At 43.2% G+C, this 12,701-nt stretch overlaps 1 protein-coding gene across 3 annotated transcripts; it reads right to left on the minus strand.

Moving 5' to 3' along the window:
* Positions 1 to 5,380: 5,380 nt before the first annotated feature.
* On the minus strand, positions 5,381 to 8,119 carry LOC109883112 (natriuretic peptide C-like). Of its 3 annotated transcripts, none has more exons than XM_020475159.2 (3): positions 7,525 to 8,119; positions 6,701 to 6,868; positions 5,381 to 6,205 (listed from the first exon to the last, which is right to left on the minus strand). In XM_020475159.2, exons 2-3 carry the CDS (start codon positions 6,797 to 6,799, stop codon positions 5,909 to 5,911), a joined length of 396 nt encoding a protein of 131 aa, XP_020330748.2. In that variant the 5' UTR covers positions 6,800 to 6,868; positions 7,525 to 8,119; the 3' UTR covers positions 5,381 to 5,908. The 3 variants fall into 3 exon arrangements, with proteins under 3 accessions (XP_020330748.2, XP_020330746.2, XP_031643079.1); XM_020475157.2 differs by having other exon boundaries at positions 6,701 to 6,887; positions 7,525 to 8,117; XM_031787219.1 differs by lacking the exon at positions 7,525 to 8,119 and adding an exon at positions 7,413 to 7,499 and having other exon boundaries at positions 6,701 to 6,887.
* Between the last annotated feature and the right edge of the window lie 4,582 nt (positions 8,120 to 12,701).

Here is a 12,701-nt window from a genome sequence, read left to right on the forward strand (position 1 = left end):
AGACTCTCTGTTCCTGTCTGAATATATGGCCCTCTTATTTCACTCAAGGCCGCCACATTCAACCAATAGATTTTATTAACACTTAATGTTTTTTTAGTATACCTTTTTTAACCTTCCCATAACCTTAATTCTGAAGCATAGGAACAGACGATGAAACACTACACAGATATAATAAGTCCTTGGATGGACAAATGATATAATAGAGGGTCTGTTCCCATGTGACCTTCTCACTAGATAGGGAGAGCCAGACAGCGAGAGCAAACGGGGATCAAATCCCTTTCCTCCACAGTGTGACATTTACAGTCCAAAGACCATGACCCTTCACTTTCAACCTCTCTCCTCGCTCCTCTCCTTCTCTCCTCTCCTTCTCCTGCCTGGGGTGTGAGGAGGGCTGTGTGGACCTATGGCCATGTCCTGGTCAGGTCAGTCTATAGAGTCTGAACACACCACATTTTGCACATTCTCATGCCTGAAGCCAAGACACAGTTCTCACAGAAGTAACTTGTGTGGGCGTGTTTTTGTCTGTCTACTCAAGTGACTGTGTGTCTAAGGAGTTGAGTTCTATCTATGTCAGAGTAACCAAATGGCAAGTCTTGTTATAACACAAGACATAGGGTCTGTGGATCTGGTTTTGTACAGTTGGTGTCTCAAAAAACATTCTGAATAAGAACACCCAATAATTTTAGTTCTCTAAATGAAGCTACCCCACCAGCCTTGTCTTATGTACAGAATTCCAGTCTGTCTGGTCGTGGTAGGGACAAGTATATATGTAGCCCTGTGTCATGTGGCAACTTTCCCTAATTTGAAAGCCTTATCTTTTGATTTAACATGAAACAGCCCACCTTGTATATTCCAGTGTACCACCCTCCTAAACCTAATAGTTGGTTCATTGCAGAATTCTCTGACCTCTGTCTTTGGTTATCTCTAAATATGACAGGGTTATTCTTGGAGATCTAAACATTCATGTGTTTAGCCCAAATAATGCACTAGCTAGGGAGTTTTGAACCCGTTAGGAGCGTTTAACTTTGTGCTACATGTCACAGGGCCGACACACATTCAAGGCCATACTGTTGATCAGGTGCTGTCCTATGGTCTGAATATTGATTACTTGGAAACTATTGATGTGTGTCTCTGACAATCTCAGTGTTGTTTTTAAAAATACTTCCTCCTACTCCTCCTAAAAATGTGTTTGTCGCCACTCGCTTTCACATCATTATCTCCACAACTCCTAGTAAGTTCCTCTACCAATGCCTTCTGATTCTCTACTACTCCTGTTATTTGTCGTCACAACGATGATTTTCTGGAAATATGTGAGGCTACTTTAGACTCAGTGGCACCAGTTAAAACCAGAAATAAAGTGCCGGCCAGCGTCTCACCACGATTAAATGACCACACATCTGCTTTCAAAAGTGAACTTGGAAAGGCTGAACGTAAATGGAAGGCCTGCAAACTTCAGGTATTCTATGAGATAATGAAGGAGCTGATGAGAAATGATAATGTTGCTGGTTAAAGATGCAAGAGCGAACAACTTCTCTACCCTGATCTCTGAGAACTCTCACAACTTTAGAAAATGTTAGATCCCAGATTGACAGTAGCTGATTCCATACCAGCATAGCTGGCCAGGAGCCACTTGAGGCAACTACTCTGAGACTGTCTACTGCTTCCTTTTTCTCCTTTGGGCAAATATCCTTTGAGTCCCTCCTTGATACTGTAGGTCACATGAAGACCTCCTCCCTCCTCTTGGACATGATCCCTACTAGATCACGCCTACTGTTGGGTTGGCCCTTACATCCTGCCTATTGTAAGTAGCTCCCAGACTTCTGGCTCCTTTTCAGGCTATTTTAAAACGGATCTGGTCCAACCTCTCCTTAAAGAGCCCAATCTAGACCCCTCTTCACTGAGTAATTATAGACTTATCTCTAAACTTTTTCTCCAAGATTTTTTGAAAAAGTGGTTGGTGGCTTACTTGAGTATGAACAACTTATTTGAAAAATTCAGTCTGACTTCTGCTCACTTCACAGCACGGAAGCTGATTTATTAAAAGTCAGTAATGTTGTTGGCTGCCGATCCTGGCAAATGCTCTACCCTAGTTCTTTTGGATCTCAGTGCCGTGTTTGATACTATTGATCATAATATTATTGTCACGCGGCTGTAGAAGTGGATGGGAATCCCTGGCGTTGCCCTCGATTGGTTCAGGTCATATTTATGTAACAGATATTTCTCAGTGAACATAGGTGGTTCAGTATCGTCCCCAGCACCTATTCACTATGGTGTCCCTCAGGGGTCAATTCTGGGGTCAAACACATTCAGTGACTTTTGTCCATTTATGATGACCTATTATTTTTAAAGCAATGAGTATGTGCAATAACAATTATAAAATGAAAGGACACATCTATAGTTCATTAAAAAAATTATGAATATCATTACTGCCTATGCGGTCGCTGGCTTGAAAGGTCGCTGGTTTGAATCACCAAGCCGAATACTATAGGGGGAAAAAGTCGATGTGGCCTTGAGCAAGGCACTTAAACCTAATAATGGCTGATCCCTGGCTGTGAACACACTCTCCGAGGGTTGTTAAAAGAAATATATATATATATATATATCATTCACATGTGGATTATATCATTCACATGTGGATGAAACACACGTGTACATGTGTGAAATAGTACAAATGTAAACACCCAAGTAATTACTATTATTGAAAAATATAATCTGGTTTTCAATCATTTCTTCTGATCATAAATGTCCCATTAGGTCAATAAAGACTTGTTGGAACCAGGGAGGGGCGTCAGGGATCTTTTCTTTCTGCTCTCTATAGGAATATAAAACAACCAATTAGTAGAGTTTGAACCCTTAGGCCTTTGGCCCATATGCCTCTACAAGCAAAACACACAACAACTTGTACCTAAATATCACAGTGAAGGAAATAACACAGAACTAGCGCAACATGTTCTCCAACACAGCGCGACATGCCATGACCCATGAACAACATGTTCAACAGCACATTAGCAGTCATGCCACCCAGCACTAATATTTTTTGTCACAGGTGTTGGAATTTAGGGTGGTGACGAGCCAATGACCTGGGCATAGTTGAACTACCACGACCCCATGTGAACACGCACTGCTCTTGGCCTCAGCTGCACAGCTTAATGTCAGAGAGGTGAAGTAAAGGTCGTTCTATAAATAGAATCAGACGGTCTACTCCTCGGTGGATGGTATACACTGGTGATACTGTGTACTGTACTTGACCCTGCTTAATATCACACCACATGATCACACAGTCATCATAGGTCATACTGTAGTCCATGGTAGGCTAATATAAAGGCCAACTTCTCCCTTAACTTAGGTTTTTCATGTAGGCCTACAGATTTCTGTAAGAAAATGTTTAATTTGTGTCTGATGATTCACTGTTCAGTTGGTTAGTTATGTTCAGATTTGTGTAGTGCTTTTGAGAAAATCAGAGGAAGCCAAAAGTAGTTTTGAATACTAAAGAGGAGCCATGGACTCAAATCTAGAGAGTACAAGAAGACTACTGCTGTAGGCTATGTGTCAATATACAGTGCCCTCTGTAATTATTGGGACAGTGAAGCATTTTTTCTTATTTTCTTGGATTTGAAATCAAACAATGACTGAGATTAAAGTGCAGACGGTCAGGTTTAATTTGAGGGTTTCATCCATTTAGAAATTACAGCACTTTTGTCCATAGTCCCCCCCCCCCCCCCCCCCCCACATTCACAGTCTTGGGACAGATAATGTGTATTAAAGTAATACCAAGATAATTGTGCTTCTGTAATTTTATTACTCATCGTGATTCACGATTCATTCAGGATTATCTGTAATCATGGTAGTATCCACATTAATGTAGAAGTGTTTAGAAACGTATTCTATTCTTATTTACATTAAAAGTGAATCCAAAATTACACAATCCAAAATGTATTATTTGTTTCTATTGGGCACAAAATAATCTGAAACTCAACCAAAACAAACTGCAAATGCATCCAACAAATTTGTAGAATCACAAGCTTGATGTAGCCATTGGTGCTATGAATATGAGACCAAATATTAAACTTTTACTGCTTTAATAGAGCAATCCTACAACCCTTGTGTTGCCAGCACTGTTCATGCTCCGACTAACTTGAGTTATCTGAAATATCTTTATATTTGACCTCTGGTAAAACATGCATCGGAAAGGTGTACACCTGGGTTCATATGCTGCTGAATTATCATCAGTCTCATAATGTCCATTAACAGAGTCCAGCACTAAGTCTGAAGTCTGGAATGCACTTCGGTTTGGACCTTGGAACATGACAGACTAATTCAGACTGACCTCTTGTGGTTTACTTTAGGGACTGCATCCAGACTTTTAACCTGAGTTAACCTCTTCTGTGACAAACACACGAATGACTCTAGAGCCCCCAACCTCAACTCTGGGCCTCAAAGCCAGTTCCATTGCATTTTTGAATTGTCCCCCTAATCAGGGACTGGTTTAGACCTGGGGCACCAGGTGTGTGCAATTAATTACCAGGTAGAACAGAAAACCAGCAGGCTCCAGCCCTCTAGGGGTCAGAGTTGAGTACCCCTGCTCTAGAGACTCTCAGTATCCATCTCCCAACCTCTAATGCACTCTATTGACCCTGGTGAAATGCCCTCTTTCCCCAACCCATAACTGACCCCGGTGAAATGCCCTCTTTCCCCAACCCAGAACTGACCCCGGTGAAATGCCCTCTTTCCCCAACCCAGAACTGACCCCGGTGAAATGCCCTCTTTCCCCAACCCAGAACTGACCCCGGTGAAATGCCCTCTTTCCCCAACCCAGAACTGACCCCGGTGAAATGCCCTCTTTCCCCAACCCAGAACTGACCCCGGTGAAATGCCTTCTTTCCCCAACCCAGAACTGACCCTGGTGAAATGCCCTCTTTCCCCAACCCAGAACTGTATTTAAAGAGAGAAGATGATGTTCTGTTTGGGAAGTACTTGTCATATAGACAAGAGTTAACTCCCTTCTATAAGTGAGATACTAACAACATAGTAAATTCAGTTTGGAAGCATCAGTGGTAGCTTGATTAGCGTAGCTCCAAGCCCTAATTGGTCCTCCCACACAACCCCACCATTTAATGCAAGCATTTCATTTAGCTCTGAGGAAGAAATGTACCTTCTCTCTCTCCCTCAGCTGCCTGTGGCAGATTTAGTAAAACAACCATGGAAACAGAGGTATAAATATCTGCTGTGAGAAATTGAACCTTCAAATTGAATGGAAATGCATGAATATGTAGATGACGCATGCCAATGTGAAATGAACACATGGAGGAGTCGAGGATTTGAGGATGAATCTGCCACTGGAAGATGTCAGGACTTTAATAGAACACTCAATACAACGTGGTTCAGTGTACATTTATTCATGCCAAATGTCAAATCAATAGCAGAGAGAAGAAACATTTGACTTTAATTATATTATTACATTTTTTTCAAATATTTATTTCCATTAAACAACTATTCCTGCAGGATTAACAAGAACAATATTAGTCAAGACAACACTTTTAAATACTTTGTTTTAAATAAAGTGCAGGTTTACTGTCAAAACAACACTCAGACTTAAAATAGAATAACATCTTGATGTAAACATAACTCTGATACTTTCAAGATTCAAATGAATAGATGTACAATATAAGTACAGCTAACCCCTTCAACAGCCAGGAGACATACAGAGTAACTTTCTTTAAGCTCGATGGAACCACATTAGCAATACAGTATGTACACTACAGCTACGCTACATGTAGACCTCCTTTGTACTCACATTAACATCCTTGTATTCACCACATGTGTGTAGATGACTGTGTGCTGTGTAGCAGCCTACTGTGTGTTGGTCCTCATATCCCTTGAGGGGCGTCAGTCCCTTCCTCTCTCTCCACTAGCAGCCCAGTCCACTCATTGACCCGATCCTGTCCAGTTTGAGCCCGAAGCATCCTCGGTTCCACCCCCTCCTCGACCGGTCCGTCACAGCTCTTTTCTGATTGGCCAGGGTCCCCTTCAGGAGGCGGAGCCAGGTGCTGTCACCCTGTGCTGGTATGTCAGCCCATTTGGGGTACTCAGCGACTTTGACACCGGAAGTAAAAGCAGAGGAGGGCTCCTCTGGTTGGCTGCTCACCAGGTTCTCCAGGTCATCCAGGGTCAGGTCGTTGTAGCGATCCAGAAACTGCTCAACAAACTAGGCAGGAACAACAAATATGGTGTTACTATTACTACCCAGAAAAGTCACGAGAGCGCCGTAAAAAAGTTATTGATAATCCATCTCTGCCCTCAATCCAAATATACCCTCTACTCCCCATCTCCCAATCGCACCACAGCTACCCCTACACTCCCCCTCCTTCTCCATCCCCATCTCCTCTGTCCCACTCCCCCTCCTTCCCCATCTCCCCTCTGTCCCACTCTCCCCAGCTACCTCTACACTCCCCCTCCTTCTCCATCCCCATCTCCCCTCTGTCCCACACTCCCCCTCCTTCTCCCCTCTGTCCCACTCTCCCCAGATCCCCCTACACTCCCCCTCCTTCTCCATCCCCTCTGTCCCTCTCCCCCTCCCTAACTTTCCACTCCCCCCTCTGTCCCTCTCCCCCTCCCTAACTTTCCACTCCCCCCCTCCTTCTCCATCCCCCCTCTTCTTACTATTCTCCTCCTACTATCCCTCTCCCTTCTCCCTCCTTACCTGGATGGCATCAGGTGAGGGGTGCAGGGTGCGCCCCTCTGTGTGCCCCAGGGGTGCTATCAGGAGCAGAGCAGCACAGAGCAGAGCTGGGTACAGCATGGCAGCAGTGAGTAGAGGGAGGGCAGGAACAGTAATGCAGGAGACTGGCTGGACACGACTACACTGACACTGCAATGACAACAGGATTCTGTAAAAACAGAGAGGAATTAATATGCCAATATAGATAATACAGTGACTATTGATACAACATCTCTAAAACCATACAGAAAAATGTTTGAATACACATCACACAGAGCAATGACCACCACCACAACTCTACTGACCATAAAGATACATCCATGATCATGCTTTATGATGGCATTTAATACTCTGATGTTAATAATCAAATACATGAGAAAAACTTCATTTTCACCAAGGGAGAAATTGCCTTGTACACACAATATACTGCTGTATGAAAATCTGAGACCAGGTAGAAATTGTGACATTGTCTGTGAGATTAGTAATTTTCATTGAATATCTTACAAAACATCAGATCTACAAATGAGCCCCTGATTCCTCTATAACAAATCAGTACATTGTACTTCCTGGTTCTTCAAGATCAAATAGACATGGATGCATTTAAGTATTTACTCAGGAATAATAATTACTGTATGATAATAACGTACTAAATAAAACATTCATTGTATACAATGAAATATGCAGCAATACCTACTTTTTGGTACAAATTCCATCTTCCTCTGTATCTAATCAACCTGAAAGCACAGGTGCATAACCTCTCACCCTTTGGCTAAACGAACAAATAAAGAATGCATGAAACAACTCACACTTTGTCTTCTCGTCTCCGATGCTGTGGGTCACTGTGTGCTCTCACAGGCTGGCTGCATCTCTCTCTATCAGCTACCTCTCACTGTTTGGCACCTGCTGAAAGCATCACTATCTCACGCTTTGCCCCTCCTTTTCTCCTCTTCCCTCTCTCTCACTGATGTTATTGAAGGGATGAGTTTGCCTCTTGTGTTCGGTTGGCTGTGGTTTAATGTTAGTGTATCAGCTGGGATGATGCGGTGGGTTTATACTGGCAAATATCCTCCCTCCGGCCCCCTCCATCTCCCCTCCCCTACTTCATCACTGGGATGATGTCATGGCAGTAGGAGTGTTTGTCATCACCAAGGTGACTAGAGGTTGCCAGTGGCCACACATCTCCCCTGCTTGGAACGCAATGATGTCACGGGAGGACACCTGTCAGGGTCAAAGGGCAAACAGAAACATGACAAGAGCGCCCAACGGGTACAGTGGCTGGGTAGGACCAATTTTTGAAACTGGACCTACAGTGGAGGTCGTCCTCCATCGGTCTGGTAACCCCACCACCCCATCAGTAGGTGTGTACAGTGGGGAGAACAAGTATTTGATAACCTGCAAAATCGGCAGTGTTTCCTACTTACAAAGCATGTAGAGGTCTGTCATAGGTACACTTAAACTGTGAGAGATCATGTATGAATTTTAAGTAATTAATTAGCATTTTATTGCATGACAAGTATTTTGGGGAAAAAGCAGAACTTAATATTTGGTACAGAAACTTTTGTTTGCAATTAGAGATCATACGTTTCCTGTAGTTCTTGACCAGGTTTGCACACACTGCAGCAGGGATTTTGGCCCACTCCTCCATACAGACCTTCTCCAGATCCTTCAGGTTTCGGGGCTGTCGCTGGGCAATACGGACTTTCAGCTCCCTCCAAAGATTTTCTATTGGGTTCAGGTCTGAAGACTGGCTAGGCCACTCCAGGACCTTGATGCTTCTTACGGAGCCACTCCTTAGCTGCCCTGGCTGTGAGTTTCGGGTCGTTGTCATGCTGGAAGACCCAGGCACGACCCATCTTCAATGCTCTTACTGAGGGAAGGAGGTTGTTGGCCAAGATCTCGCGATACATGGCCCCATCCATCCTCCACTCAATACAGTGCAGTCGTCCTGTCCCCTTTGCAGAAAAGCATCCCCAAAGAATGATGTTTCCACCTCCATGCTTCACGGTTGGGATGATGTTCTTGGGGTTGTACTCATCCTTCTTCCAAACACGGCAAGTGGAGTTTAGACCAAAAAGCTCTATTTTTGTCTCATCAGACCAAACAACCTTCTCCCATTCCTCCTCTGGGCCATCCAGATGGTCATTGGCAAACTTCAGACGGGCCTGGACATGAGCAGGATTTTAATCCATGACAGCATAGTGCGTTACTAATGGTTTTCTTTGAGACTGTGGTCCCAGCTCTCTTCAGGTCATTGACCAGGTCCTGCCGTGTAGTTCTGGGCTGATTCCTCACCTTCCTCATGATCATTGATGCCCCATGAGGTGAGACCTTGCATGGAGCCCCAGACCGAGGATGATTGACCGTCATCTTGAACTTCTTCCATTTTCTAATAATTGCACCAACAGTTGTTGCCTTCTCACCAAGCTGCCTACCTATTGTCCTGTAGCACATCCCAGCCTTGTGCAGGTCTACAATTTTATCCCTGATGTCCTTACACAGCTCGCTGGTCTTGGCCATTGTGGAGAGGTTGGAGTCTGTTTGATTGAGTGTGTGGACAGGTGTCTTTAATACCGGTAAAGAGTTCAAACAGGTGCAGTTAACAGGTAATGAGTGGAGAACAGGAGGGATTCTTTTAAAAAAATCTAACAGGTCTGTGAGAGCCGGAATTCTTAATGGTTGGTAGGTGATCAAATACTTATGTTATGCAATAAAATGCAAATTAATTACTTAAAAATCATACAATGTGATTTTCTGTATTTTTGTTTTAGATTCCATCTCACAGTTGAAGTGTACCTATGATAAAAATGAGACCTCTACATGCTTTGTAGGTAGGAAACACTGACGATTTTGCAGGTTATCAAATACTTGATCTCCCCACTGTATATCCCTGCACTGCATTTGTGTGTGTGTGTATAGTGGTCATTGCAAAGCCTCACTTACCAACCTGTGTGTGGTGCCTTCTCTCCCTCATACAGTGAGTTACAGTCTGTCAGTACCATCTGCTCTCAGCCCCCTGCAGCCTCTGCCATAACACCAGCAGGCAATGCACACAAAGGTTCAACACATGCTCTGATCACCAGCAGATTACTCTCAGCACCCAGGACCAAATCTCTCATACGTGCTGGTGTTGTCTGTCATAAGAGACTACCTGCACACAGGCATGAGCATTGACCTGATTGGCTATAGCCTAAAGCCTGTTGTAGTACTGAGTCTGGTCTTCCTTGGTGTCTGATACATTTGTACTCGGTCTCAGACAGCAAGGACTCATAATTTCTTCCCAAGACCAGAGTAAAAACTACCCATTTTTAGCTTCCATTCAGTCAGCACATAGAACTACTTCTCCAGGCCAAATATATACACTCCTTTCTTGAAACATTAATATATTAACAGCTTTTTAAAATCTATTATAGACTGTTTGCACAGTGGCACACCAATAGGCCTCCAGTGATTCTGAAGAGATCAACTGTAATACCAGCACACTCATGTAGGAGAATGCACTTTCTGTAAAACAAAGGGCCAGGGTGTAGTGGAGCTTTTGCTCAGTGGGCATTGCATATACTCACCTCTTAATCCCTACTGTTGCATATCAAAGTCGTATAGTGGACCTATATGATTTATCAATTATGTACTACAATAGAGAAATAATGCACAAAGTAGCCTACACAATCACAAAGAATGTGAAATATATTCACAAAGTAGCCTACACAATCACAAAGAATGTGAAATATATTCACATGTACGCTGCACATAGCCTAGTTTCAGAAGAATATAATCTGCAGACAGTAAGAGTGTGCAGCTTGAGATGGGTTTGGCATGGAGCAGCTCAGAGAAGAATGACATCGGTAGCTGGTAGGGTAGGAAAGATGTTTCAACATACGATATCTTCCAGTACATGTTAACCAAGGCACCAAAGATATGCAAACCAGGTATTTAAAAAGTTTAGTCAGAAGTGTTGGTTAGTAGGTTATTTGTGATGTGCAATTGTCATCATGCAATGTTTGCATCAGGGGCGCAGACATGGATGGGCCTGGGTGGACAGAGGCCCACCTGCTGGGGAGCCAGGCCCTGACAGGGGCGAAAATCTGGAAAATCTACAGAAAAATCCTGAGTTTTTCACACAGGGTGCCTTTCCTTTGCTGGGCGGGACTTATGGGAAGTTTTTGGCAAAATTAAAGTATACCCACTTCTTCTCCAAACACATCGACACCACTGCATAGGGCCGATGGAAAGACAGCAGTCACAAAACAGCATGATGTTAAAGAACAAGCAGTCCATAAACTCAGACATAATAAATCAGTAGGTCCCAATCACAAGAATACTAAAACCCAACCATTGTTTCCCAATCGAAATGTACAACTATTACTTCCCATTGCAAAAAATGTTTCACTATCACAAAGTAACCAGTGACCTAAAGTGGAACTGACAGTGTTAACTACTTTGCATATTTGAAACAAACAAATAAACAAATCATAATTTCAATAAAATGTAAATTCCCAGTTTATGCTACAAAATCAACTTTATAAGAGGTTTTAAAAAGAGGTTCTATTTGACTCATTGTTCCATGAGGTATACTAAGGCATTGTTGCCAGAATAGATGGATGCAGTTGAATGCATGATTATAATTCACCAATACACTATCAGGTTGTAAATCACAGCTGGCCTGGTACATTGTTCGCTGCCTCCATTCAGGATGCACGGTTTTAGTTTCAATGACTAAATAATCTGGACAAAAACGCACAAATGTAACTAAGGCTGGGAATGTCAATACAGTCAAACTAGCAAGGGTAATGATCACAAGTCAATCATAACGTGGCTAATAGGCTACTGTATCGATTTGTGTAGCAAGCTAAAAACATGGTGCTAGATAGGACAATTATGTCATTGAGTGGGTGAGTAACTGATTTTCCCCTCATATGGTTTTTCGGTGGCCACCCGTGCCAGCTACCTTTCAGATCATAGTCGGGTCAAGCTGCTCAATAATATGCGTGGTTTACTCAGATCCCAATTTCTGATCCCCTGTGCAGTTTACCCAGATCTTCAGGAGCGGTCAACAGGTGAAGTTGCAGACCAGCTCATCGTCAAAAATGTTGTGGAAATTCAGTACTGAGAGAGATTGTCATTTCTTCAAACAATCATCTTTATTTAATTAATATGGATTAATTATTGCAATAATGAGGCTGGTTGACCCCCCCACTCTTGGGTGTTGGACCAAGTAACCTAACCTTTACACAAATGCAGAGTCCTATATATAGCTGACACTAACAATGCTCAGTCATGGTTGGTTCAACCCCCTCTCATGCAGACCAAGGAGCATCATAAGCCACTCTGGGTTCATCCTGTCATTATCTGCACGTGGGTTGTTGTCTTAACCCCACCCTGGCTTAGTTTCCCAGATGCAAGGATGATTGAGACAATGAGGAATTGTTCTAAACTCCTCCTGGCTCTCTCTATCGTTACACCCACCACATGTGGTCTATGTAATGCAGTCTAACTCATTTGTCAGCTCAAGCCATCTCTGGTGACCATACACCCAGATTAGCTGCAGGGACCTAGAGTGGAGACCATACAAACACTAACAGGACAGAAATATCCTATCTATTATTAAGCATTAATTGTGAACTATTAATACCAAACCAATCAGGTAAATATGTAATTTTTCTATCATACTTGACACAGCTAGAGATGCAGGTGTCATTTGGTTAGCTAGCAAGAACTTGAACAACTGTTTAACAGTTAGCATATCTCTTGCGTTCGCAAATACTCTGGCTATCTACTCCGATTTCAGAATACTCTTGTCTGAGTGTGCCAGAACGCAGAACTGATGAATTTAGGTACACGCATCACCTGCTGAATATGACCGGTGTCAGTAAACGTAGCCAAAAAAACGTGAGTTAGTGAGGCCACCCGGGTGACACAGCCGGCCGCGACCGGGAGGTCCATGGTGCGACGCACAATTGGCCTAGCGTCGGTAGGGTTTGGCCAG

This window comes from Oncorhynchus kisutch, linkage group LG13 (assembly GCF_002021735.2).
Source record: "Oncorhynchus kisutch isolate 150728-3 linkage group LG13, Okis_V2, whole genome shotgun sequence".
In the NCBI taxonomy this organism is placed as follows: domain Eukaryota; kingdom Metazoa; phylum Chordata; class Actinopteri; order Salmoniformes; family Salmonidae; genus Oncorhynchus; species Oncorhynchus kisutch.